This window comes from Bufo gargarizans, chromosome 2 (assembly GCF_014858855.1).
Source record: "Bufo gargarizans isolate SCDJY-AF-19 chromosome 2, ASM1485885v1, whole genome shotgun sequence".
In the NCBI taxonomy this organism is placed as follows: Eukaryota; Metazoa; Chordata; class Amphibia; order Anura; family Bufonidae; genus Bufo; species Bufo gargarizans.
This window is the reverse complement of record NC_058081.1, coordinates 43168986-43191456: the sequence shown is the minus strand read 5'-3', so window position 1 is coordinate 43191456 and position 22471 is coordinate 43168986. Positions and strand designations below refer to the sequence as shown.

The window sequence follows — 22471 nt, the reverse complement described above, 5'->3', positions numbered from 1 at the left end:
TCTATACGAGTCCTTCCTACTGTCAGGGCTGTGGAGCCTGTAAGCCAAAGCTCCGACTCCTGCATTTATCGCACTCCGATTCCGGCTCTGACCCCTTCATAGGTGACAAATAATTTGGTAATAACGAATGTCCTGTAGTAAAATGTTAACATCCGGCTTTTTGATATTATCATGTAAGTAATCAGGTGACTTAGATAGAACTTGGATCATATTTACTGGAATTTCTGGAATTGCCGACATGAATAAATACCTTTTCACAGCCTGCCTCCGCCAAGGAAAGAGGCATACTTACCTGCAGCCAATGACTGGAGTCCAGAAGAGACATCACTGCTGAAGCCAGTTATTGGCTGCAGAGGAGCAGATGATCATGCCCACGCAGGGGACGAATTAAACAAGCCTCAAACCAGAAGATGAACACACGGGAGCTGGCACGCAGGACCAGAGCGCCGGGAAATAGGCAAGTATGATTCTTTCCATAGCAGAGGCAATCCGAGGGCTCCTGTGAAAAGTTACTTATTGCCGGACAACCCCTTTAATGCTGTCTTCCTGTTCTGTCTAGCACTTCTGAGATGACTGCGGGCATGCTTAGCAGTGAACTTCCTCCTCTGGTCTTTAGAGGAGGTACTAGTAAGCACGTGCAGCACAAGTTTTAGGTATTGTAACTAGGGGCCTTGGAGCAGCATGAAGATACCAAGTATGAGGGACATGAGAGGTGAGAACCGATTATCTAGCACCACTAAAACACCCTGCTCATCACTGTTTATAGTATAAGGACAGGAGAGAACACAGGAGAGGTGAGGACTGATTATCTATCACCACTAGAACACAGTGATTTTGCAAGTTCTCCCACTTAGAAATCACGGAGGGGTCTGAAATTCACATTGTAGGTGCATTCCCACTCAGAGACAGAATACATTTAAAAAAAAAAAAAATTATATACATATATACATATATATATATATATATATTATTTTTTTTTATTTTTTTTCTGAAAATAACATTGTATGATTTTTACAGAATGTATTTGTCTTGCACGGCTGAATATATGTATTTGAACACCAGAGAAACAGCAAGAATTCTGGCTCTCAAAGACCTGTTATTGTGCCTTTAAAAAAGTCCACCTCTACTCCACTCATTAATCTAACTTAGTAGCACCTGTCTGAGCTCTTTAAAGACCCCTGTCCACCCCACAGTCAGTCAGATGCCAACTACTACCATGGGCAAAACCAAAGAGCTGTCAAAAGACACCAGAGACAAAATTGTGGACCTCCACAAGGCTGGAAAGGGCTACGGGGCAATTGCCAAGCAGCTTGGTGAAAATAGATCAACTGTTGAAGAAATTGTTAGAAAATGGAAGAGGCTAAAGAAGACTGTCAGTCTCCCTCCATGCAAGATCTCACCTTGTGGGGTATCACTGATAAGAAAGGTGAGGAATCAGCTCAGAACTACAAGGGAGGAGCTGGTCAATGACATGAAGAGAGGTGGGACCACAGTTTCAAAGGTCACTGTCTGTAGAGCACTACGCCGTCATGGTTTCAAATCATGCACTGCACGGAAGGTTCCCCTGCTCAAGTCATCACATGTCCAGGCCGTCTGAAGTTTGTCAATGACCAACTGGATGATCCAGAGGAGGCATGGGAGAAAGTCATCTGGTCAGATGAGACCAAAATAGAACTTTTTGGTCTTAACTTCACTCGTTGTGTTTGGAGAAAAAAGGTTGAGTTGCATCCCAAGAACACCATCCCTACTGTGAAGCATTGGGGTGGTAACATCATGCTTTGGGGGTGCTTTTCTGCGAAGGGGACAGGACGACTGCAGTGTATTAAGGAGAGGATGAATGGGGCCATTTATTGTGAGATTTTGAGCAATAACCTCCTTCCCTCAGTCAGAGCATTGAAGACGTGTCATGACTGGGTCTTCCAACATGACAACGACCCGAAGCACACAGCCAGGATAACCAAGGAGTAGCTCCGTAAGAAGCACATCAAGGTTCTGGAGTGGAACATCTTTGGAGAGAGCTGAAACTCTGTGTAGCACAGCGACAGCCCCGAAACCTGACAGATCTAGAGGAGATCTGTGTGGAGGAGTGGGCCAAAATCCCTGCTGCAGTGTGTGCAAACCTGGTCAAGAACTACAGGAAACGTTTGACCTCTGTAATTGCAAACAAAGGTTTCTGTACCAAATATTACACAGATTTTCTCAGGTGTTCAAATACTTATGTTCAGCAGTGCAAGACAAATTCTTTAAAAATCATACAAATGTGTTTTCCTGAATTTGTTTTTTTTAATTCAGTCTTTCAGAGTGGGAATGCACCTACAATGTGAATTTCAGACCCCTCCATGATTTCTAAGTGGGAGAACTTGCAAAAACGCAGGGTGTTCAAATACTTCTGTTCTTCACTGTATAAGGGCCAGGTTTGTACACAGGAGAGGTGAGAACTGATTATCTATCCCCAATAGAACACCCTGCTTCTCACTGTATATAGTACAAGGACAGGTTTGTACACAGGAGAGGTGAGAACTGATTATCTATCCCCAATAGAACACCCTGCTTCTCACTGTATATAGTACAAGGACAGGTTTGTACACAGGAGAGGTGAGAACTGATTATCTATCCCCAATAGAACACCCTGCTTATCACTGTTTATAGTACATGGGCAGGAGAGAACACAGGAGAGGTGACGGCAGGTGGTGAGAACTGATTTTTCTTATGTTTTTTTTTTATAAATAAGGGCCTTAGATTGACAGAACAAAAATATAAATTATGACTAACATTTCCAAACGTTTCTAAAGTTATATGAAAGTTAATAAATAAATTGTACAATATTAATAAAAGAGAATACATTTTTTAAGCTGGAGTCGGAGTTGGTACAGAATCCACAGCCTTGCCTACTTTGAGGGTAGGTTTACATGGAGGATTTTCTCCACAACATAATTCTCTGCATGTCCCATGACAAAAACTGCTGTGCTGTGGTGTGTGCCTTGGGTTTTCATGCGGACACGCTCTAAGTTTAACTCCATTGAACTGAGCTAAACTGTGAGCAGGCTCCTGCTGAGTCTTCATGAGGGGTCCGCATGATAACCACACCAAAAATGGACCTGTACAAACTGTGCGACAAAAACTCTCGGCCACAGGAGGATGGGAGATAGTTTCAGAGCAGATTTGGCCCGGTTTTCGTCACCAAATCCGTGCTAAAACCTGCTCCCAAAGTCCTCTGTCTAAACCAACCCTGACAAAAGATTTTCACCGCTAATCCATTTTGGAAATGTCTTCTTTATACGCATCTTTGAAAAAGCTCATTTATATACTAGATGATTTTGCACCCATTAAAAATGCGAGGGGGGGGGGAAATCACATGAAAGTGCATTAGTTTGGTTTCTCTAAACGCAAGCCACCATATGCCAGGCTAGAAAGTTAAATTAAGTCAGCACGACATACTTGGGGACGCTGATGGTTACCACCACAGTGTTTCTAGCAGGTGCTAAATAGCATTATATTATCCAAAAATAATACATACACAATAAATATAAGACAAACCTTACACGTATCACAAACAAGCAGAAGAAACAGATGGCACACCCTTGATGGGTATGAAATACAGACGCACCATGTGCCAGGTCATCACTTGGTATATACCATAACCAAGAAGAAAACCATAATCTATCATCTTTAGACCTCATTCATGCTATTGTATTATGGCTTCATAATATGGTGCCCCAAAAAAATATCTAAATTCTATAGGGCCCTACAGTACCTCTCCATGGCTAATTTCATATGGGAGCATACGGAATCATTTTCTGTCTGGTCCCATACGAATCTGACAGGAAAATAAAACTTGGCATGCTCCACTGGATACCCGTATAGGACACTTTACAGAGGCCCCACATACTGGCACATAGAGTGCCTATGGCTTTGTAGTCCAGTCATGTACATGAGACTTGAGGGTCATCATACCTTTGATTTATCTTCTACTATAGTAAAAGGAGACTAGATCCTGCTTCTACAAATTCCATACATGACCAGAGGTCATCTGTGTAACCGTAGAGGGAGTCCCACCAATTGTCCTTTTCCATGACTTTCATATCAATGGCTTATCCAAAAGACAGGACATTAACACTCGATCAGTGGAGGTCCTACTCCTAGGAACCTGCTAATCAGCGGAACAAAGGGATCCTTTAATTTTTTTTAAGCAGGCAGAGTGGGACTGAATTTATAGTACCAGACATGTCCAGATGAAAGACTAATATCTGCATGGAAGGAGAGTTCACGAGATGCAAAATTTTCATCAAAGGTTCTGGTAGGCTGCAGGAAGCCCTACACTACACATGAAATTTATATTTATATTCAATAGAATTTCAGTAACATGACCACATTGTTAGATTACGATTGAGGGGTAGTATATGGCCAGGATTATGTGCAGAGTTTGACTAACGTCCGACCATTCGGCATTCACTAGCTGTGCAAAAAGTGAAGATTTTTTTTTTCCTGGGGACAGTGGAACACAAAAGTTTTTTTAAACTGGATTTTTCTTGGGGTCTCCAGTTCGTGAGAAGCAGCAACATGGCGGCATCACTTAATTGCGAAGAATAAGCTTACCATCGGACTTCTCCATTTATCAACGTGACCACTACAGCCAGTCACTGGCCTCAGCAGTGTACACCACCGAGGTCAGTGATTGGCTGCAGCAGTCATGTGGGAATAGAGGCACATTGTCCCTGCAGCAAAGTAAACAGACTGGTAGGGACCACGAGAGCAGTAATGCCGAATGGGAGGGGGATTTAATGGGCAAGTACTGGTTCTTGGTTGTTTTATGCCACTTGTTGTGGCATAAATCTCAAAAAACCTAGTTAAAATGAGTAGAGTGTAAATTGGTTTTGGGGATGAACAACTATATGGCAGCCAGAGACTCTTCTGCTCCATAACCAACCCTGCTCTTTTGAGTCCCTTGTGTAAGAAAAGAGCATTACAAATGTTTGTCGTATGTTCTACATGTTTCTGTGTTGCAGTGTTTTTTTGTTTGTTTTTTTACTGATTATTTAAAGGCTATGGACACCTTCAGGGACAACTTTTTTTTTTTTTTTTTTTATCATTGCCTTCTATTTATTTTAGGTTAAAAAACATTTTTTCAATTGGTCTTTATCAAAAATTTTCAACAGTTTTTCCTCTGCAGCTTTCACTTTCTCAGACTGCTACTTCACTTTGAATCCATCAGAGAGCTGCTTTAAAGGGCTATGAACACCTTTGGGGGAATTTTTTTATTACTATGTTCTACCCATTGTGCTACAAATATTTATCTTCAATTGGTCTTTTTTTTATTTTTTATTGAACTCTACAGTTTTAAACAAACAGACTGTTGCTTTCTGCTTCACAATGAATCTGTCAGAGAGCTGCTTTGATGGCTCGATGTGTAGACCTTATCTAAGCCAAAGACACAAATACAGGAACCTACATACAGGAGAAGGCAGCAATCGCGGAGAGATCGCGGATGGCGAGAGTCCTGGTGTGGCTACTGGAGAAATAAGGGGACTGCTGGAAACACTGGGCATAAAGAGGGTCTACGGAGACTACTGCTCAAGTGGAGGATGCCTGCAACGACTATTGATGTTTCCAGGTATTAGGACTCAGGAAACAATTTTGTACCAATAAGCTGTAACTACTAAATGGATAGTCTCAGACCAGACTCATGTTCCCTGCTGGTTGCTTTCCTTTTAAGTGTGAGTCAATCTCTCCTAAGCCATGTTGTATCAATTCAGCTCTACATGATGTCGTTCCTGGCTCCTTGGCCTGGCTAAAATTTTCCCAGGGACCAAAGAAGTTGTCCCAGGAACAAAATTTAAGGGGTTTCCAACACAGACGGTACTCATGAGATAAAAAAAAGGCCTAGACCAACATCTAAAACTCCCATTAGACCATGCACAGCATTTCAGAATATATTTCTGTATGTATCTCATACAGGAAGGTTTACATGATAGAGAAAGTAATATGTGCACAGAAGATGGAGGAGAGAAGCAGCTATAGGCACCTACCGCCATTGTCCTGTATTACACCGGTAGTAAAGAAGATCGGAGCAAAGCTCTGAGACCTTCTAAACTATGCCAGTTGAGCCATTTTTGGGTACATTATCCATATTGGAGAAAGCATTGGTAACTATACAGTGTGGGAGACTTTTCCGTATTTTATCTATTCCTTGGCATTCGAAAAACATCTCGTTGAGGCCCAGACAGTTTAGAACAGGAAGGCTGACACAAACAGCAATGATAGTCCTGGAAGAGAAGCCAAAGCAGTCGTCTAACCACAGCTTCTCCAGTGTCTTAACACCAGATACACAGCGAAGTCCTGTATCAGTGAACTCGCGAAACCCTAGGAGAGCTAAGGTCCGGAGATTCTTCAAGTGACAGCCGATTAAGTGCAGGGTGATATTGGTTATGTTGCATTCTTTCAACTTGAAGTGCTCTAATCCTTTAAGGTAAGGAACAGCTTTCTGAATCCCAATGTCATTAACTCTGTAGGTGCCACACAGGCAGAGGGTCTTTAGGCTCGACTGACTGCAAATGGTCTCCAAGTGATGGTTGGAGAAAGAAGACACTTTGTTCAGAACGAGATTCTCCAGTTTTAGGAAACCTTTGGTTTTACTGGTGGAAGATTTGAACCAGGTTAGAGGGATCTCGCATTCTGACAGCTCGAGCGTCTTCAAGGTGGACGGTAAACAGTCATAGCTAAGGGAGCGGAGGTTTGTTTCCTGGAGGTGGAGGTGTTCCAGGCTAGGGTAACGCTTTTCCAGGACCTGAAGAATAGCTGGAGTAAGGAACTCCTGTTTCTTCACTGAATTTAAGAGACCCTTTAGTTTGAAGGTTTGCAGGCTGGTTCCAATCCAATGCCTCAACAGATGCCACAAGATCTTTGAATTCAGCTGTTAAACAAATATAGACAATTAAACACTTTGGATAGAAGTATTTTATCACAGTCTTAGGGAGGTATTACACTGAATTTTCTTCAGGCATCGTGAAAGCTGATTAAAGATAACACACAGTGCTCCAGATGGTCGCCAATGCGCCTTAAAATTTGCAGATGGTTACAAGACTTTTTAGTCTTGTCGCCATTTGCTACTGGACCGCCGCACTGCAACTGAATATTGCGGCGGAGCACGGGAGCCCATAATTACTTACCCTGATGCAGTCATAGGCTTCAGGCCAGAAGGTCTATGTGGTGGTAAAAGCCCAGAGCAGGCGAACGTGATGACGTCATCGCGCCCACCTGTGCCGCAGCGCATCGACGTGTGCGCATCTGCGTCGCACTATCCCAGGCTGTACCAGCAGCGAGTGAGTGCCGGCGAAAGGATACAGGTGAGTAACAGATTTTAGATTTTTTTTTTTTTTTTTTAAGTGCCGGCATTGGAGGACATTACTGGCCAGGAGGGTGGCACTGGGGGACATTACTGGCCAGGAGGGTACTGGCTAGAAGGGTGGCACTGGCGGATAATACTGGCCAGAAGGGGGGTACTAGAGGACAGTGTGGGGGAAAATTACAACTTTGGGGCATATTATTACTGTGGAGGCAGTGGGAGAGAAAATTAATATGTGCAGGCAGCGTGGGGCATATTACTACTGTCGGGCAGTGAGGGGGGGGGGGGGTTACTATGTCTGGGCAGTGTAGGGAAACTACTATGGGGGCAGTATGAGGGGAAATTACTATTGGAGAGGCACTGTAGGGGCATTTCTATTACAGGGACATATTAGGGGACACTATACAGGCATTATTATCTGGAGCACAATCTAGGGTTTTATTATTATTACTGGAGGCACTCTAGGGGGTATTTATAATAGCTGTAGACACTATAGGGACAAGTTTTTCTACTGGGGTCACTATTTTTTCAGCAGTATAGTACCTGGGGCATTGGGGAGCACAGTGGGTACAGTATTGGGAGTGGCAGCAGGATGACCAGAATGGGGAGGTTGATTGAAATCTAAAATGTCTGTAACAAACTCTCCAGAGACGAAATGCAGCTGAAAGAATTTGTCATGGTGGTCTGGGTCAAATGGAGAAGAGGAAAGAGAAGGTCTACATGTCAGAAGATGTCACTGGTGCTGTATTCTCCTATATGTAGTGCTGGCTTACTACTGTGACCTGGGTCTCATCTTCTCTGCCAAGTCCTTTTTTTTTTTTTATGATAATTATATGCATTTTTAATTTGGAGACTAAAAATTTTATTTGGCTCCTACATTTTTTTGTTTAGGAGCCAATGGCTCCTGGTTATTTTTTCTAGTCTGGAGCACTGCCACATCTATCGCCGCTCGTTTGCACCGACCTGATTACACTGACCGTGGGAAGAACGATTGATACCCCAGTTGTTCCATACATATACCCATGTCTATGACAACGCTCTTCTCTAGGTGGTTTATTTTCACCACCTTGGCATTATCGTCTCCTCAGTTGTCAGCCAAGTAGTAGAATGTCAAATCAGGTTTCTACTTAGTAATGGAAAGTTTATGGACAGTTACTAAAGAAGCACTCAAAGATATTTTTATGGTTGTCCCCATTTGTCAATTACATGAGGGAGAGGGATAGGTTAGTGCCGTTAAAGGGGGTTGTCTAATCATGAACAATGGGGTCATATCGCTAGGATATGCCCCCATTGTCTTATAGGTGCGGGTCCCACCACTGGGATAGCACCTATATTGAGAACGCAGCCCCAGAAGGTGGTGGCTGGAGGACTCCGGTCCGGCCACCACCAAGACGGCTCCCCATAGAAGCGTGGCCCGCTCTCCCATTCATTTCTATGGGGCCAAGCTCTTCGCCGGCCCCATAGAAAATGAATGGAGGGCGGCTGCGCATGCGCAGTGCACCCTCCTTCACTTGTAGGGCTCCATTCTTGATATAGGTGAGGGTCCCATGTCCATGATGAGACAACCTCTTTAATCACCTCGCTGACTGCTTTACTACAGAATAAAGACCTCCAGGTTGTGTCCACCGTTGCATCACTTGACCTGCGGTTTCACTACTGAAATCCTATAGGGATTTTTATTTTAAAGAGCATCTGTCACCATGATCAACCCTATTAAATCAGACATACTGCCTGGTAGGGTTGATCTTGATGACTAAAATGAGCCTTGCCTCTCTGCAAATCGGTATTACTTCTTATCATTAGTTATATGCAAACGAGGTGCTCTGAGCACCGAGGAGCTGGACTAGCACCGCTTCACCTCTTTCTCCCCCTTCCCAAGACTGACAGAGCTAGGCATGCTCACTGCTCCGATGCCTGGCCCTGAAAATGCATGGCGAAGTGAAGATCTTTTGAGGTCATTCCCGCTCTGTGCCAATGGTACTGCTGGTGGCACTGGGGCCCCCACTGATCTCTAGAATGGGGCCAGTGCTCCCCCGTTTCAATGAAGTAGTAGACATGCATGCAAGCTGCTGCTCTATTCCACTCCATGGGGCTGCGGGAGATAGCCAAGTGCTTGTACTCGGCTCTCTCCGCCAGTCCTGTAGAGTTGAATGGAACGGCACAGCCGTCTCATGACCGGTGGGGGCCCCAGTGGTCAGACTCTGACCTATGAGAATATGTGAATACAACCAATAAAATGGCGGTCACCATTCTGGGATGTACACAGGGTGACTAAAGGGTCTTCCCATCTCAGGAACCATCTATTGAGTGAACCCTTCACACTTGCTCAGAGAGGCTTTTAACCGATTAGGTACCCCTCACGACTTGCATGTAAACATGCATGCTCAAATATGGCCGAGAGTGCATGTTTATTTCAGTGGGGAAGGGGAAACAAGTGGCATCCAGACAATTCTTCTGGGGATGCAAAGCATCGGGATACCATTGGGTTGCCCCCATACATCATGACCTGATGCTACGAAAACAAGTGCCATGTAAGGCCAGGCTCGCACATCCCCGACGGCAGTCCTTGCCGGCTTATTTACACGTAGACCCCACCAGTATCTGCACTACATACAGGAAGAGACATGGGGCTGACCTCGTAGCATCTCCTCACCAGGTGTGAATCACCATCTGTCTCCAGAAGATGCAGGTTCTACCGGTTCTCCGCTAACCACAAGCTAACAACTGTGAAGACAAAACCGTTGCCAGCTGCCTCCTATGGTACTGGGAACCGGAAACTGGCGACCTTCTAATTCAGCGTCTCCAGCTAAACAAAGTCTGATTAACGCTGCAGCCAAGTGTCTCCGTTTAACCCCTGGAGGACCAGAGCTATTCTTTTGCAACTAAGCCAGTTCTACTTTACACTAGGGCTGAAACGATTACTCAATTGAATCGAGTAATTCGACATAAAAAAAACCTTGATGCAAATTTTTTGCATCGAGGATTCGTTTGTGTCATGTGACCACGGAGCAGGAGTGAAGCGCTTGCTATTACTCACCGCTCCGTGGTCACCCGCCGGCCCACACCGCGCTGCACTTTCCTCCTGACACATCGGTCTGTGACATCAGGATGACAGTGCAGCGCGGGGAGAAGAAGATGGACGAGCTGTGGAGCGGCGCCCCTACAGGAGAGGTAAGTATTTTATGTCACTGGCACTGGGGACATGGCTAGGAGGGGGAGATAGTGGCTCTGAGGGGGCCAGCTGGTGGCTCTGAGGGGGCAAGCTAGTGGCACTAGCCTGAGTTTTTATAAAAAAAAACATTCTCTTAATTTGTTTTTTGTTATTAGAGTACTTGATTAATCGTTGGATTAATCTATAGAATACTCGATTACAAAAATAGTCGATAGCTGCAGCCCTACTTTACACCAGTTTGATAAATTACCCCTATTTTTTTTTTATGCCCAATCACAGTGACTGGCAGAGTGGTCAATTGCTGTGTGTCCAGGGGGAGGAGAAAGCAGAGATTGGCGGAGGACCGGAGAGCCTTGGAATCGAAGAGTCAGGAAAACCGGTAAGGCGAGTACTACCACTTCTTTCTTCATCATTTATAACTCGTTCTGAGCCTTTTTTTTTTTTTTTTCATCCAGACAACCCCTTTAAGTTGAACAGGCAAGTCATGTCTGACAGTCTAAGGCTGGTTTCACACGGGCGTTGCGGAAAAATGTGCGGGTGCGTTGCGGAAACACCCGCGATTTTTCCGCGCGAGTGCAAAACATTGTCATGCGTTTTGCACTCGCGTGAGAAAAATCGCGCATGTTTGGTACCCAAACCCGAACTTCTTCAAAGAAGTTCGGGCTTGGGATTGATGTTCTGTAGATTCTATTATTTTCCCTTATAACATGGTTATAAGGGAAAATAATAGCATTCTGAATACAGAATGCTTAGTATAATAGCGCTGGAAGGGTTAAAAAAATAATAAAAACGTTAACTCACCTTATCCCCATGATCGTGTAGTTCCCGGTCGGTCTGTTCTTTAGCTGTGGGCTTGGGCTGAATGACCTTTGGTGATGTCAGATCACATGCTCCAATCACATGGTCCATCACCATGGTGATGGAGCATGTGATCTGACATCACCACAGGTCCTTTAGTCACAGCTAAAGAAGAGACCGACCGGGAACTAGGCGATCATGGGGATAAGGTGAGTTAACTTTTTTATTTTTTTTAACCCTCCCAGCACTATTATACTAAGCATTCTGTAGTTAGAATGCTATTATTTTCCCTTATAACCATGTTATAAGGGAAAATATTACAGTGAATAGACTGTCACCTAGAACCCATGCGTGGAAATCGCACCGCATCCGCACTTGCTTGCGGATGCTTGCGATTTTCACGCAACCCCATTCATTTCTATGGGACCTGCGTTACGTGAAAAACGCAGAATATAGAACATGCTGCGATTTTCACGCAACGCATAAGTGTTGCGTGAAAATCACCGCTCATGTGCACAGCCCCATAGAAATGAATGGGTCAGGATTCAGTGCGGGTGCAATGCGTTCAACTCACGCATCGCACCCGCACGGAAATCTCGCCCGTGTGAAAGGGGCCTATAAAGGTGCAATTACATGGCCCGAGGATCGGGCAGATTATCGGGAATTACCCCTCTTGCAACTGGTCGCTCCCGACAATCTGGCCATGTAAATGTGCCGCTGATCACCCGATCAACGAGCAAAACGCTTGTTCATGGGGGGGTCCTGTCGCCCGTGCGGGCACCACCGATCATAGTTTCTGGACAGCAGATTGTGCTGTCTACACAGCGGTCTGCTGCACAGAAGCCATGATTCTGTATGAGGACGAGCGATCGCAATAGCCATCCCCCCTCCTTATACTGTGCATGTAAGTGAAGGAACGCTTCCGTCCGGATAATTGGCATGTGTAAATCCAGCTTAACAACCACAGTCATTACAATGGAGTTGTCAAGCAGCATGTCCCTAAAAACAAAGTGGGAGATTTATGAAAACTGTCTGAATAGAAACCTGTCAGTGCTGCCCACAGCACAGGTTTTATTAAATGGAAGCTGTGCTGGGATAGGCTGCTGCAGTTTTCATAAATCTCCCCCTTTGTATTTTAATTCCTCAAAATATTAGCTTGTGGTCACATTACCAGGTGAATAGAGACCGGCGGGGGGTGGAGGTTACAGGTTTTGTTCCCACAGCGTTTCATTTGCGGCAAAACTGACCCCTGCCCTTCGTTCTCTGGGTCAGTACGATTACCCCATATGTATAGGTTTTTTATGTCTAAATAATGTAAAAATAAAATGAGTTTTGGACTGCCGATTGTTCATTTCTTACCCTGACCTGCCATCTGGTGGCCAAAATAAGAATTGCAGCATGAACACTATATGCTTTGTCAACAAGGCTAACAGTGTTCAGCACAACTACCGATGCCCCCATTGTGCGCATTTAGATGCCGTGATCTCGCTTGATCACGACATCTAAAGCCTTTAATTACTGTGATCGGCATTATTGCCTGTCATGGTAATTAGTTGCAGGTCTCTGCTGTATGAAAAAGCAGAGAACTGACGGCCATGGCGCCCGCTGCACGTGCGAGCGGGCGCCATGTTTACACATCGCACCAGTGCCGTACATGTACGGCACTGGTGGCGAAAGGGTTAAAGTGTTTGAACAGATAAGAAACCTGTAATGTCCTCGTTAATGTATGGTGCATATGGCACATGCTGGGTAAGGGCTCATGCACATGACCGTATGTATTTTGTGGTCTGCAAAAAACACAGATGACGTCCGTGTGCATTCCGTATTTTGCAGAACTGAACAGCTGGCCCCTGATAGAACAGTCCTATCCTTGTCCGTAATGCAGACAATAATAGGACATGTTCTATTTTTTTGCGGAACGGACATAGGGACACGGAATGTACACAGAGTAATTTCCGGGTTTTTTTGCAGACCCATTGAAATGAATGGTTCCACATACAGTCCGAAAGAAAAAAAACTAACGGACACGGAAAGAAAATACGTTCGTGTGCATGATTCCCAACAGTGATGTTATGCTGGGGTCTGAATGGGCGGGGCATGACACAACAATTCTCTCCTGAAGTCTCTGTAGCATACAGCGCCCCCTCACACTCCACACTAGGAGTAACACAGAAGCAGTTTTTACCCTGTTGTCTGTTTGAGTAACGACTTGTATTCGCCATGTCACTTCCTTCTGGGATTCTCCTAGAGTCCTCTTCGTTATGTCAATGAGCACAGGAGTCCTCTCCATCCATTTCTCTGCTGGTTTGGGGGACTACTGTGTCAGAATGCAGGTGGGGATACAGACACAAATCACATAAAAAGTCTCACCGCCACGGTGATGATCCGTCCACATACAGAGGGGTGAGTGCTGCTTGTGAATGCAGCTCTCCCCTCAAATTAGAAATGAAGTAAGTATAGGGAACATTCCCGATACCTGCCGGTGCACCGGCTCGTGTAAAAGGGCCTTTATCCTGGGGTTGAGAGGAGAGGGTGACGTCAGGGCCTCGGTGGTCATGTGACACATGGACGTGACCGCACTTTCCATGTGTATTAGTAAGTACTGGCTTTTAGTCCGTGGGGCAGTCCGGTACGTAATCGGTTTACAGATAGACATGAAAGCGGACAACACTGCCCAGAAATGAATATCTGACCTTGTATGGAGTCAGATCGACATATCTCCATAAGGACTTGTCCAGCACCAGCCTCTTCCACCTTTTGCAGACCCTTAAAGATAAAAAAAAAGATAAAAAAAAGTCAAAGACAGGAGGTCCGACCTTCAGGACCCGGACCCCTCTCTTATGTGGAGCTGGTTATCGCTTTACTGCACCTGGAGGAACTGCAGCAAATAAGGGGGCTGAATACCTTCCAGCAGCTACAATGTGGGGCCCATCCAGCCGCAGCGCCAATGACTGGAGCCGTGTTTGTTTGTAGGGTAGGTAATAAACGTATAATGGCTGGGGGTCCGACCACAGGCTTCCACCAACTACAAAAGCATGGGTCCTTAAAGGGGTTGGATAGGATATGCCATTACTGTCAGATCTGGGACCTGCAACTATCTCTAGAACGGGGTCCCCGAAGTGAAAGAGGGCGCATCGTGCGAGCGCAGCCTTTCACCTCTATGGGAATTCCGGAAATACCCGAGCATGCTCGCTTGGCTATTTTCTGCAATGGGGGGTGGTCATCCTTGTTCACTCTAGGGGCCCTATTCGCGCGATAAGTGCAGGTCCCATCTCTGTCATTCTGTTATCATCTGCCACCAATCTGACATTGGTGGCATATCCTAGCAATATGCCACCAATGTGCGAGATGGGCCAACCCCTTTAACCACATAACAGTTCTGCCCCAGTGCTGCTTTAGCTACTCATATCTCCAGATTGGAAGCATCATTCCAAGCTTTCAAACAATACCATAATCACAGCATTATCTTCACTACATCGGAAGATATCGCTGTTAGAAATTGCGATGGCAATGAATGCAGCGGAAAGTGAAAGCAGATTTTACTGCAGGTTTTTTCTAGACTTGATTTCTAACAGGAATATCTCCTGCTGATGTTGTGCTAATGCCAGCTTTCAAACAGGACCAGGTCCATGTCTCTAGCTGCTTATATCTCTGGATTGGTAGCAGCTAAAGCAGGCTCTCCCCATAGCTCGGGCAGAATTGTTAGGTGGCTAAAGGGGTTATCCAGGCATTTCGTCTAATGAGCGAAATGTTTTACACCGTACTTACCCTACTTTGTACTGCTGATGCTGCCGATTCTGCTGTATTCGCGTGGGCTGTGGGCTCTTCCACCTGGGTCCCAAGAGGATGTAGACACTTCTTTTCCTGTTACGCTGCATTAGAGTCAGGCAAGGGAACACATCTGGGCAGAAGAACCCACAGCCTGCACGAGTGCAGCGGAGAGGGAGGGAGGGTAAGTACTTTGTAAAACATCTTCCCTCCTCAAGTTATTACCAAACCCTCATTAGACTAAATACCCAGAGAACCCCTTTAAGTCGTGGTGGATTAAGTGTGACCACCTCTCTAGTGACTTCTATCGGACTGATGGAGACAGCTGAGCTCTGCTCTCCAATAGAAGTGAAAGAAGCAGTGGTCATACACTAAGTTCTCGTAGTTGGTGGGTGTCCCCGTTTTCGGACCCCCCAGAGATCACACATTTATCACCTCTACTGTAGATAGGGGATTGATTTTTTTTTTGGTGGCGCAACCCATTTGAAGGGGTTGTCCAGGACTAGAAAAAAAACATGGCTGCTTTCTTCCAAAAATAACACCACACCTGTCTGCAGGTTGTGTGCGGTATTACAGCGCAGCCCTATTCACTTCAATGGAGCTGTGCTATCAGGCCCAACCCATGGACAGGGGTGATGCTATTTTTGTAATGAGCCTCCTCCCCCGGGACATCACTAGGCCCTGCCAGGAGCCGCCTCCTCCTCCCCCGGGACATCACTAGGCCCTGCCAGGAGCCGCCTCCTCCTCCCCCGGGACATCACTAGGCCCTGCCAGGAGCCGCCTCCTCCTCCCCCGGGACATCACTAGGCCCTGCCAGGAGCCGCCTCCTCCTCCCCCGGGACATCACTAGGCCCTGCCAGGAGCCGCCTCCTCCTCCCCCGGGACATCACTAGGCCCTGCCAGGAGCCGCCTCCTCCTCCCCCGGGACATCACTAGGCCCTGCCAGGAGCCGCCTCCTCCTCCCCCGGGACATCACTAGGCCCTGCCAGGAGCCGCCTCCTCCTCCCCCGGGACATCACTAGGCCCTGCCAGGAGCCGCCTCCTCCTCCCCCGGGACATCACTAGGCCCTGCCAGGAGCCGCCTCCTCCTCCCCCGGGACATCACTAGGCCCTGCCAGGAGCCGCCTCCTCCTCCCCCGGGACATCACTAGGCCCTGCCAGGAGCCGCCTCCTCCTCCCCCGGGACATCACTAGGCCCTGCCAGGAGCCGCCTCCTCCTCCCCCGGGACATCACTAGGCCCTGCCAGGAGCCGCCTCCTCCTCCCCCGGGACATCACTAGGCCCTGCCAGGAGCCGCCTCCTCCTCCCCCGGGACATCACTAGGCCCTGCCAGGAGCCGCCTCCTCCTCCCCCGGGACATCACTAGGCCCTGCCAGGAGCCGCCTCCTCCTCCCCCGGGACATCACTAGGCCCTGCCAGGAGCCGCCTCCTCCTCCCCCGGGACATCACTAGGCCCTGCCAGGAGCCGCCTCCTCCTCCCCCGGGACATCACTAGGCCCTGCCAGGAGCCGCCTCCTCCTCCCCCGGGACATCACTAGGCCCTGCCAGGAGCCGCCTCCTCCTCCCCCGGGACATCACTAGGCCCTGCCAGGAGCCGCCTCCTCCTCCCCCGGGACATCACTAGGCCCTGCCAGGAGCCGCCTCCTCCTCCCCCGGGACATCACTAGGCCCTGCCAGGAGCCGCCTCCTCCTCCCCCGGGACATCACTAGGCCCTGCCAGGAGCCGCCTCCTCCTCCCCCGGGACATCACTAGGCCCTGCCAGGAGCCTCCTCCTCCTCCCCCGGGACATCACTAGGCCCTGCCAGGAGCCGCCTCCTCCTCCCCCGGGACATCACTAGGCCCTGCCAGGAGCCTCCTCCTCAGGGACATCACTAGGCCCTGCCAGGAGCCTCCTCCTCAGGGACATCACTAGGCCCTGCCAGGAGCCTCCTCCTCAGGGACATCACGAGGCCCTGCCAGGAGCCTCCTCCTCAGGGACATCACTAGGCCCTGCCAGGAGCCTCCTCCTCAGGGACATCACTAGGCCCTGCCAGGAGCCTCCTCCTCAGGGACATCACTAGGCCCTGCCAGGAGCCTCCTCCTCAGGGACATCACTAGGCTCTGCCAGGAGCCTCCTCCTCAGGGACATCACTAGGCCCTGCCAGGAGCCTCCTCCTCAGGGACATCACTAGGCTCTGCCAGGAGCCTCCTCCTCAGGGACATCACTAGGCCCTGCCAGGAGCCTCCTCCTCAGGGACATCACTAGGCCCTGCCAGGAGCCTCCTCCTCAGGGACATCACTAGGCTCTGCCAGGAGCCTCCTCCTCAGGGACATCACTAGGCCCTGCCAGGAGCCTCCTCCTCAGGGACATCACTAGGCCCTGCCAGGAGCCTCCTCCTCAGGGACATCACTAGGCCCTGCCAGGAGCCTCCTCCTCAGGGACATCACTAGGCCCTGCCAGGAGCCTCCTCCTCACGGACATCACTAGGCCCTGCCAGGAGCCTCCTCCTCACGGACATCACTAGGCCCTGCCAGGAGCCTCCTCCTCACGGACATCACTAGGCCCTGCCAGGAGCCTCCTCCTCACGGACATCACTAGGCCCTGCCAGGAGCCTCCTCCTCACGGACATCACTAGGCCCTGCCAGGAGCCTCCTCCTCACGGACATCACTAGGCCCTGCCAGGAGCCTCCTCCTCACGGACATCACTAGGCCCTGCCAGGAGCCTCCTCCTCACGGACATCACTAGGCCCTGCCAGGAGCCTCCTCCTCACGGACATCACTAGGCCCCCGTTGCTCCTAGAGGCTCATTTGCATATAATAAAACATCAGTTCTCTCAGCAATGAGGACACATATGAACATGTGGCCAACACAGATGCCTTGAGCTGCCAAGTGCAATGTAATAGGTCAGCCGGTGTCATTATGTAGTGTTGAACGAACTTGTGTTTTAAGTTTGGCGTCTAAAGTTCGAGTTCAGGTTATCGAAGTATCCCGTTATGGTCCGTGGTAGCGGAATCCATAACGGGATACTTCGATAACCCGAACTTTAGACGCCGAACTTAAAACACAAGTTCGCTCAACACTAGTCATAGGTACAAAACTGCTGACAGATGCCCTTTAAATGTAAATCATTTGGAAGAAGACTTTTTTGTCATCTAAGCCCTGCCACTGGCACAGCTTTTCGGGCAGCTCGCTGTGATAGCCTCCTGATGTCACTGGGAAGGGGTTCCAATCACAGGACAGAGGGAGCCCCTCCCTCTGTCTAACCCCACAGGTGCTGGTGCTGCTATTGAGTGCAGCATATGAGGGGTTAAATGACTGGGATCAGCGTCATCGCCGATCCTGGACATTACGGTCGGGCGTACTATACGGCCAACGCCTGTCACATAGAGAACGGGCTCATCTCGTAAGCCAGCTCCATTCATACCCTGTGCTGTAATGCTGTATATGTATGGCGTTACGTGCTGAGGGGTTAAAGGGATGACCAAAAATTAGGAAAACGCTGGGCACGGAATGGCCATTCTTGTTTACAGGGCTGCAACACATGACCACTGCAGCCACTCGTATCCATCTTACATGGACATGCCCTTTAAGTCAACTAGTAGAAGGGGTGGGCAAGCGCCCTTACAATACAGCTCTGACTGCTGGAGCCATCTAGTGCCACAGACTACAAGTCCCAGCATGCCCCGCCTAGCGCCACACACTACAAGTCCCAGCATGCCTCGCCGGCTAGTGTCACAGACTGCAAGTCCCAGCATGCTCCCGCCGCCTAGCGTCACAGACTACAAGTCCCAGCATGCCCCGCTGCCTAGTGCCACAGACTACAAGTCCCAGCGTGCCCCGCCGCCTAGTGCCACAGACTACAAGTCCCAGCGTGCCCCGCCGCCTAGTGCCACAGACTACAAGTCCCAGCGTGCCCCGCTGCCTAGTGCCACAGACTACAAGTCCCAGCGTGCCCCGCCGCCTAGTGCCACAGACTACAAGTCCCAGCGTGCCCCGCCGCCTAGTGCCACAGACTACAAGTCCCAGCGTGCCCCGCCGCCTAGTGCCACAGACTACAAGTCCCAGCGTGCCCCGCCGCCTAGTGCCACAGACTACAAGTCCCAGCATGCCTTGCCGCCTAGTGCCACAGACTACAAGTCCCAGCATGCCCCGCCACCTAGCACCACACACTACAAGTCCCAGCATGCCCCGCCACCTAGCACCACACACTACAAGTCCCAGCATGCCCCACCGCCTAGTGTCACAGACTACAAGTTCCAGAATGCCCCGCCACCTAGTGCCACAGACTACAAGTCCCAGAATGCCCCGCCGCCTAGTGCCACAGACTACAAGTCCCAGAATGCCCCGCCGCCTAGTGCCACAGACTACAAGTCCCAGCGTGCCCCGCCGCCTAGTGCCACAGACTACAAGTCCCAGCATGCCCCGCCTAGTGCCACAGACTACAAGTCCCAGCGTGCCCCGCCGCCTAGTGCCACAGACTACAAGTCCCAGCATGCCTTGCCGCCTAGCGCCACACACTACAAGTCCCAGCATGCCCCGCCGCCTAGCACCACACACTACAAGTCCCAGCATGCCCCGCCTAGTGCCACAGACTACAAGTCCCAGCATGCCTTGCAGCCTAGCGCCACAGACTACAAGTCCCAGCATGCCCCGCCGCCTAGCACCACACACTACAAGTCCCAGCATGCCCCGCCTAGTGCCACAGACTACAAGTCCCAGCATGCCTCGCCGCCTAGTGCCACAGACTACAAGTCCCAGCATTCCCTGCCGCCTAGTGCCACAGACTACAAGTCCCAGCATGCCTCCCCCTGTGACTTGTAGTGCACTGCACATGCTCAGGCCAATCCCAGCCACTCACCGGCCGCTACGGATGAGATCCCGCACTGACAGGAAGCTGAGCACCTCCAGGAGCACGCTGTCCGGCAGCCACGACAGGCTGGTGGTCACAGATAGGCCGTTGGAGGTCTCACCACAATACCCCGCAGCCGACATCTTCACCATCTCCATGGACACTGCGCACTTCCGCCCTCACTGGCTGTCAACGGGGACCATAGAGAACAGCTCCGTAGCTGGGCAGAGCGCCTACCGCCCCATCAAATACACACATCAGCTTATCCAGTGCGCACCATAGACGCCACTGGAAGATAGAGCGTCGCTAAAGCTTTACCACAGTGTGGCAATAAAGAGCAGCGACATATGAGCGGCAGCAAAGCAGTCGTTCTATAAACCAATCTATAAGTCACATGACCAGAACCTTACTCACTAGAGGGCAGTTTTACACTTAGCATCACCAAGCAGTTTCTGTAGTGTAGTGGTTATCACGTTCGCCTAACACGCGAAAGGTCCCCGGTTCGAAACCGGGCAGAAACAACTTTTTTTTTTTTTTTTTTGTTTGTATGTTGTCCTGTTTATTACTTATATATATAAAAGAAAATCCTTTTTTTTTCAGGGCATATAAATCATTTAGGGATAAAATAACGCATTAGAAGACGCATGACGGAGCGGAGTAAAATACTATGCTCCAGGTGAGGCTCGAACTCACAACCTCGGCATCGCTCACCAGTTACTGTCTTATAAGTACCGCGCGCTAACCGATTGCGCCACTGGAGCAACTAGGCATTGAATTTCAGACAGCAGATGACATACTGCAGGCAGGGCGGCGTGCACTTACCGTCAGCAGGTCAGTCTTATCCAGCTTCAGTGTGCTCTATGTGGGGATGGAGGCATCTGCATGTGCCCGCATCTGTCACCCTACTGCCTGGCAAAGCTGAGCATCCTTTGCACTATTGTCCCTGGCATTTTAAAGGGTCCATTTAAAGGATTTGTCCTAATTAAAAACAAATAAATCAGGAAAAGAATGCAATAGATATACTGGGGGCACAACTGAACAACTCACGACTTTGGCAAGACTGTTCCTGATTTTCAGAAACAGTCCCAGCAAATTAACTCTGTCCCAGGCCGAAAGTAGGTGGGGCCTATGCCCACGTGACGTCGCCCATAACTGGGTGTTCCCATGCGGTGGGGCTTACGTGCCCCGATTTTACTAAATGAAACGTTGGTAAGGATGCAAGTGGGGATTATTATAGAGACTGGGGGCACAAAGGGGGCATTATTTATACTGGGGGCTCTATGGGGGAGGGGCATCATATATACTGAGGGCTCTGCAGGGGCGGGGTATTCTTGTCTTTGCGGACAAGAATAGGCAGTTATAGTAAAGGCTGTCCGTGCCGTTCCCTCAAATTGCGGAACGCACACGGACGCCATCCGTTTTTTTCGGATCCGCAGTTTGCGGAACGCAAAACACATAACGGTCGTGTGCATGAGGCCTTTAATGTCCGTTTTTGACGGATGTTAAAAATGGAGAGCCAGAGAGAAAACTGACAGTTTTTTTTTTTTCATTGTAGTGTGAACGTGGCCTTATATTCCGCATCCTGAATCGCCTCTGCTCCAGCTCTGCTGCTCCGATTCCTACTGCGCATGCTTCCAGCCCGGCCCTGATCCAGTGGGACCGTCCTCTCCCTCCGTCCTGCAGTTCTCAGGATGCTCATACTGGTGAAGCCAGCTTCCCGCTCCCCCGTTCCTCTGACGAATCGGCGCAGGCAGGTGTGGTACAGTGATGTCATCAGCGGACAGCGCAGACTGGACATCACCGCAGATGTGCTCCGCACCATACATTAATAATGTGGAGGTTATATAAAGGGGCACCACTGTGTTTGGGGGCACCTAAGGGGACATCATACTGTATGGGGGGAACTTATGGGGGCATCGTACTGTGGGGGGCACAATAAGTCAGATGATGAAGTTCGGAGTGCATTTTGCCAACTGTCCCAAATTTGTCTCTGATTTCCAGAAGCAGTCCTGGCACATTTGCACAGTGCTAGGCTGAAAATGGGAGGGGCTAATAAACCCCCCCACCCATAAGTGGGCGTTCTCATGCGGCTATTCTGGGGGCGTGGCTTATATGCCCTGATTTTACCAGCTGAAATGTTGGTAAGTATGCTGTAATGGCGGTCTGTTATCCAGACTCTGTTTACCTCCCAGCATGAGTCTCTGTAGCTTCAGGTCTCTGCTTCTCCTTCCCCTCCCAGCTCGATCATCACAGATCCAAGCCTGCTTGAAGCCCTGCTGGAAAAATCCCGCCCTACGACATGACATCACTGGTGACATCACATCTACTGGGCAGGGTCCAGGAGGATGGGCAGAGCACCGCACCTGGGAAGGCAGAGTCACTGATGATGTGCAAACCGTCTCAGATGTAGACGTGATGTCATCGGGACAGAGAACCAACACAGCAGAAAATGTCATGTGACCGCGATAGAGCGCAGGAAAACCGGGCATTACAGATAATAACTATTAGTAAGTAATAACTTGTTGTTTCCTGTCAATTGATGATGAAAATTGCAAACCCA

General features: G+C 49.0%; 1 protein-coding gene and 2 non-coding genes across 4 annotated transcripts; 1 reads left to right on the top strand and 2 right to left on the bottom strand.

Moving 5' to 3' along the window:
- Positions 1-2282: 2282 nt before the first annotated feature.
- Positions 2283-20147, bottom strand: FBXL12 (F-box and leucine rich repeat protein 12). Of its 2 annotated transcripts, XM_044278851.1 has the most exons (4): positions 19921-20147; positions 15081-15234; positions 14006-14078; positions 2283-6910 (listed from the first exon to the last, which is right to left on the bottom strand). In XM_044278851.1, the coding sequence occupies exons 2-4, from the start codon at positions 15188-15190 to the stop codon at positions 6086-6088; spliced, it is 1008 nt and encodes a 335-aa protein (XP_044134786.1). In that variant the 5' UTR covers positions 15191-15234; positions 19921-20147; the 3' UTR covers positions 2283-6085. The 2 variants fall into 2 exon arrangements, with proteins under 2 accessions (XP_044134786.1, XP_044134785.1); XM_044278850.1 differs by lacking the exon at positions 15081-15234 and having other exon boundaries at positions 2284-6910.
- A 212-nt stretch (positions 20148-20359) lies between these two features.
- TRNAV-AAC lies at positions 20360-20432 on the top strand. The gene has a single exon. It is a non-coding gene; the product is annotated as a tRNA-Val (tRNA).
- Positions 20433-20579: 147 nt separating this feature from the next.
- TRNAI-UAU lies at positions 20580-20672 on the bottom strand. Its single transcript is given in 2 exon segments — positions 20580-20615; positions 20635-20672. It is a non-coding gene; the product is annotated as a tRNA-Ile (tRNA).
- Between the last annotated feature and the right edge of the window lie 1799 nt (positions 20673-22471).

Excerpts from the sequence above, each read along its gene's own strand:
- FBXL12 (XM_044278850.1), bottom strand. The coding sequence starts at position 20,069 with ATGGAGATGGTGAAGATGTCGGCTGCGGGGTATTGTGGTGAGACCTCC. Across the intron at positions 14,079-19,920 it reads GATCTCATCCGTAGCGGCCG|GGTCTGCAAAAGGTGGAAGA; the intron begins GTGAGTGGCTGG and ends TTTATCTTTAAG. Across the intron at positions 6,911-14,005 it reads TCGATCTGACTCCATACAAG|CTGAATTCAAAGATCTTGTG; the intron begins GTCAGATATTCA and ends TTTGTTTAACAG.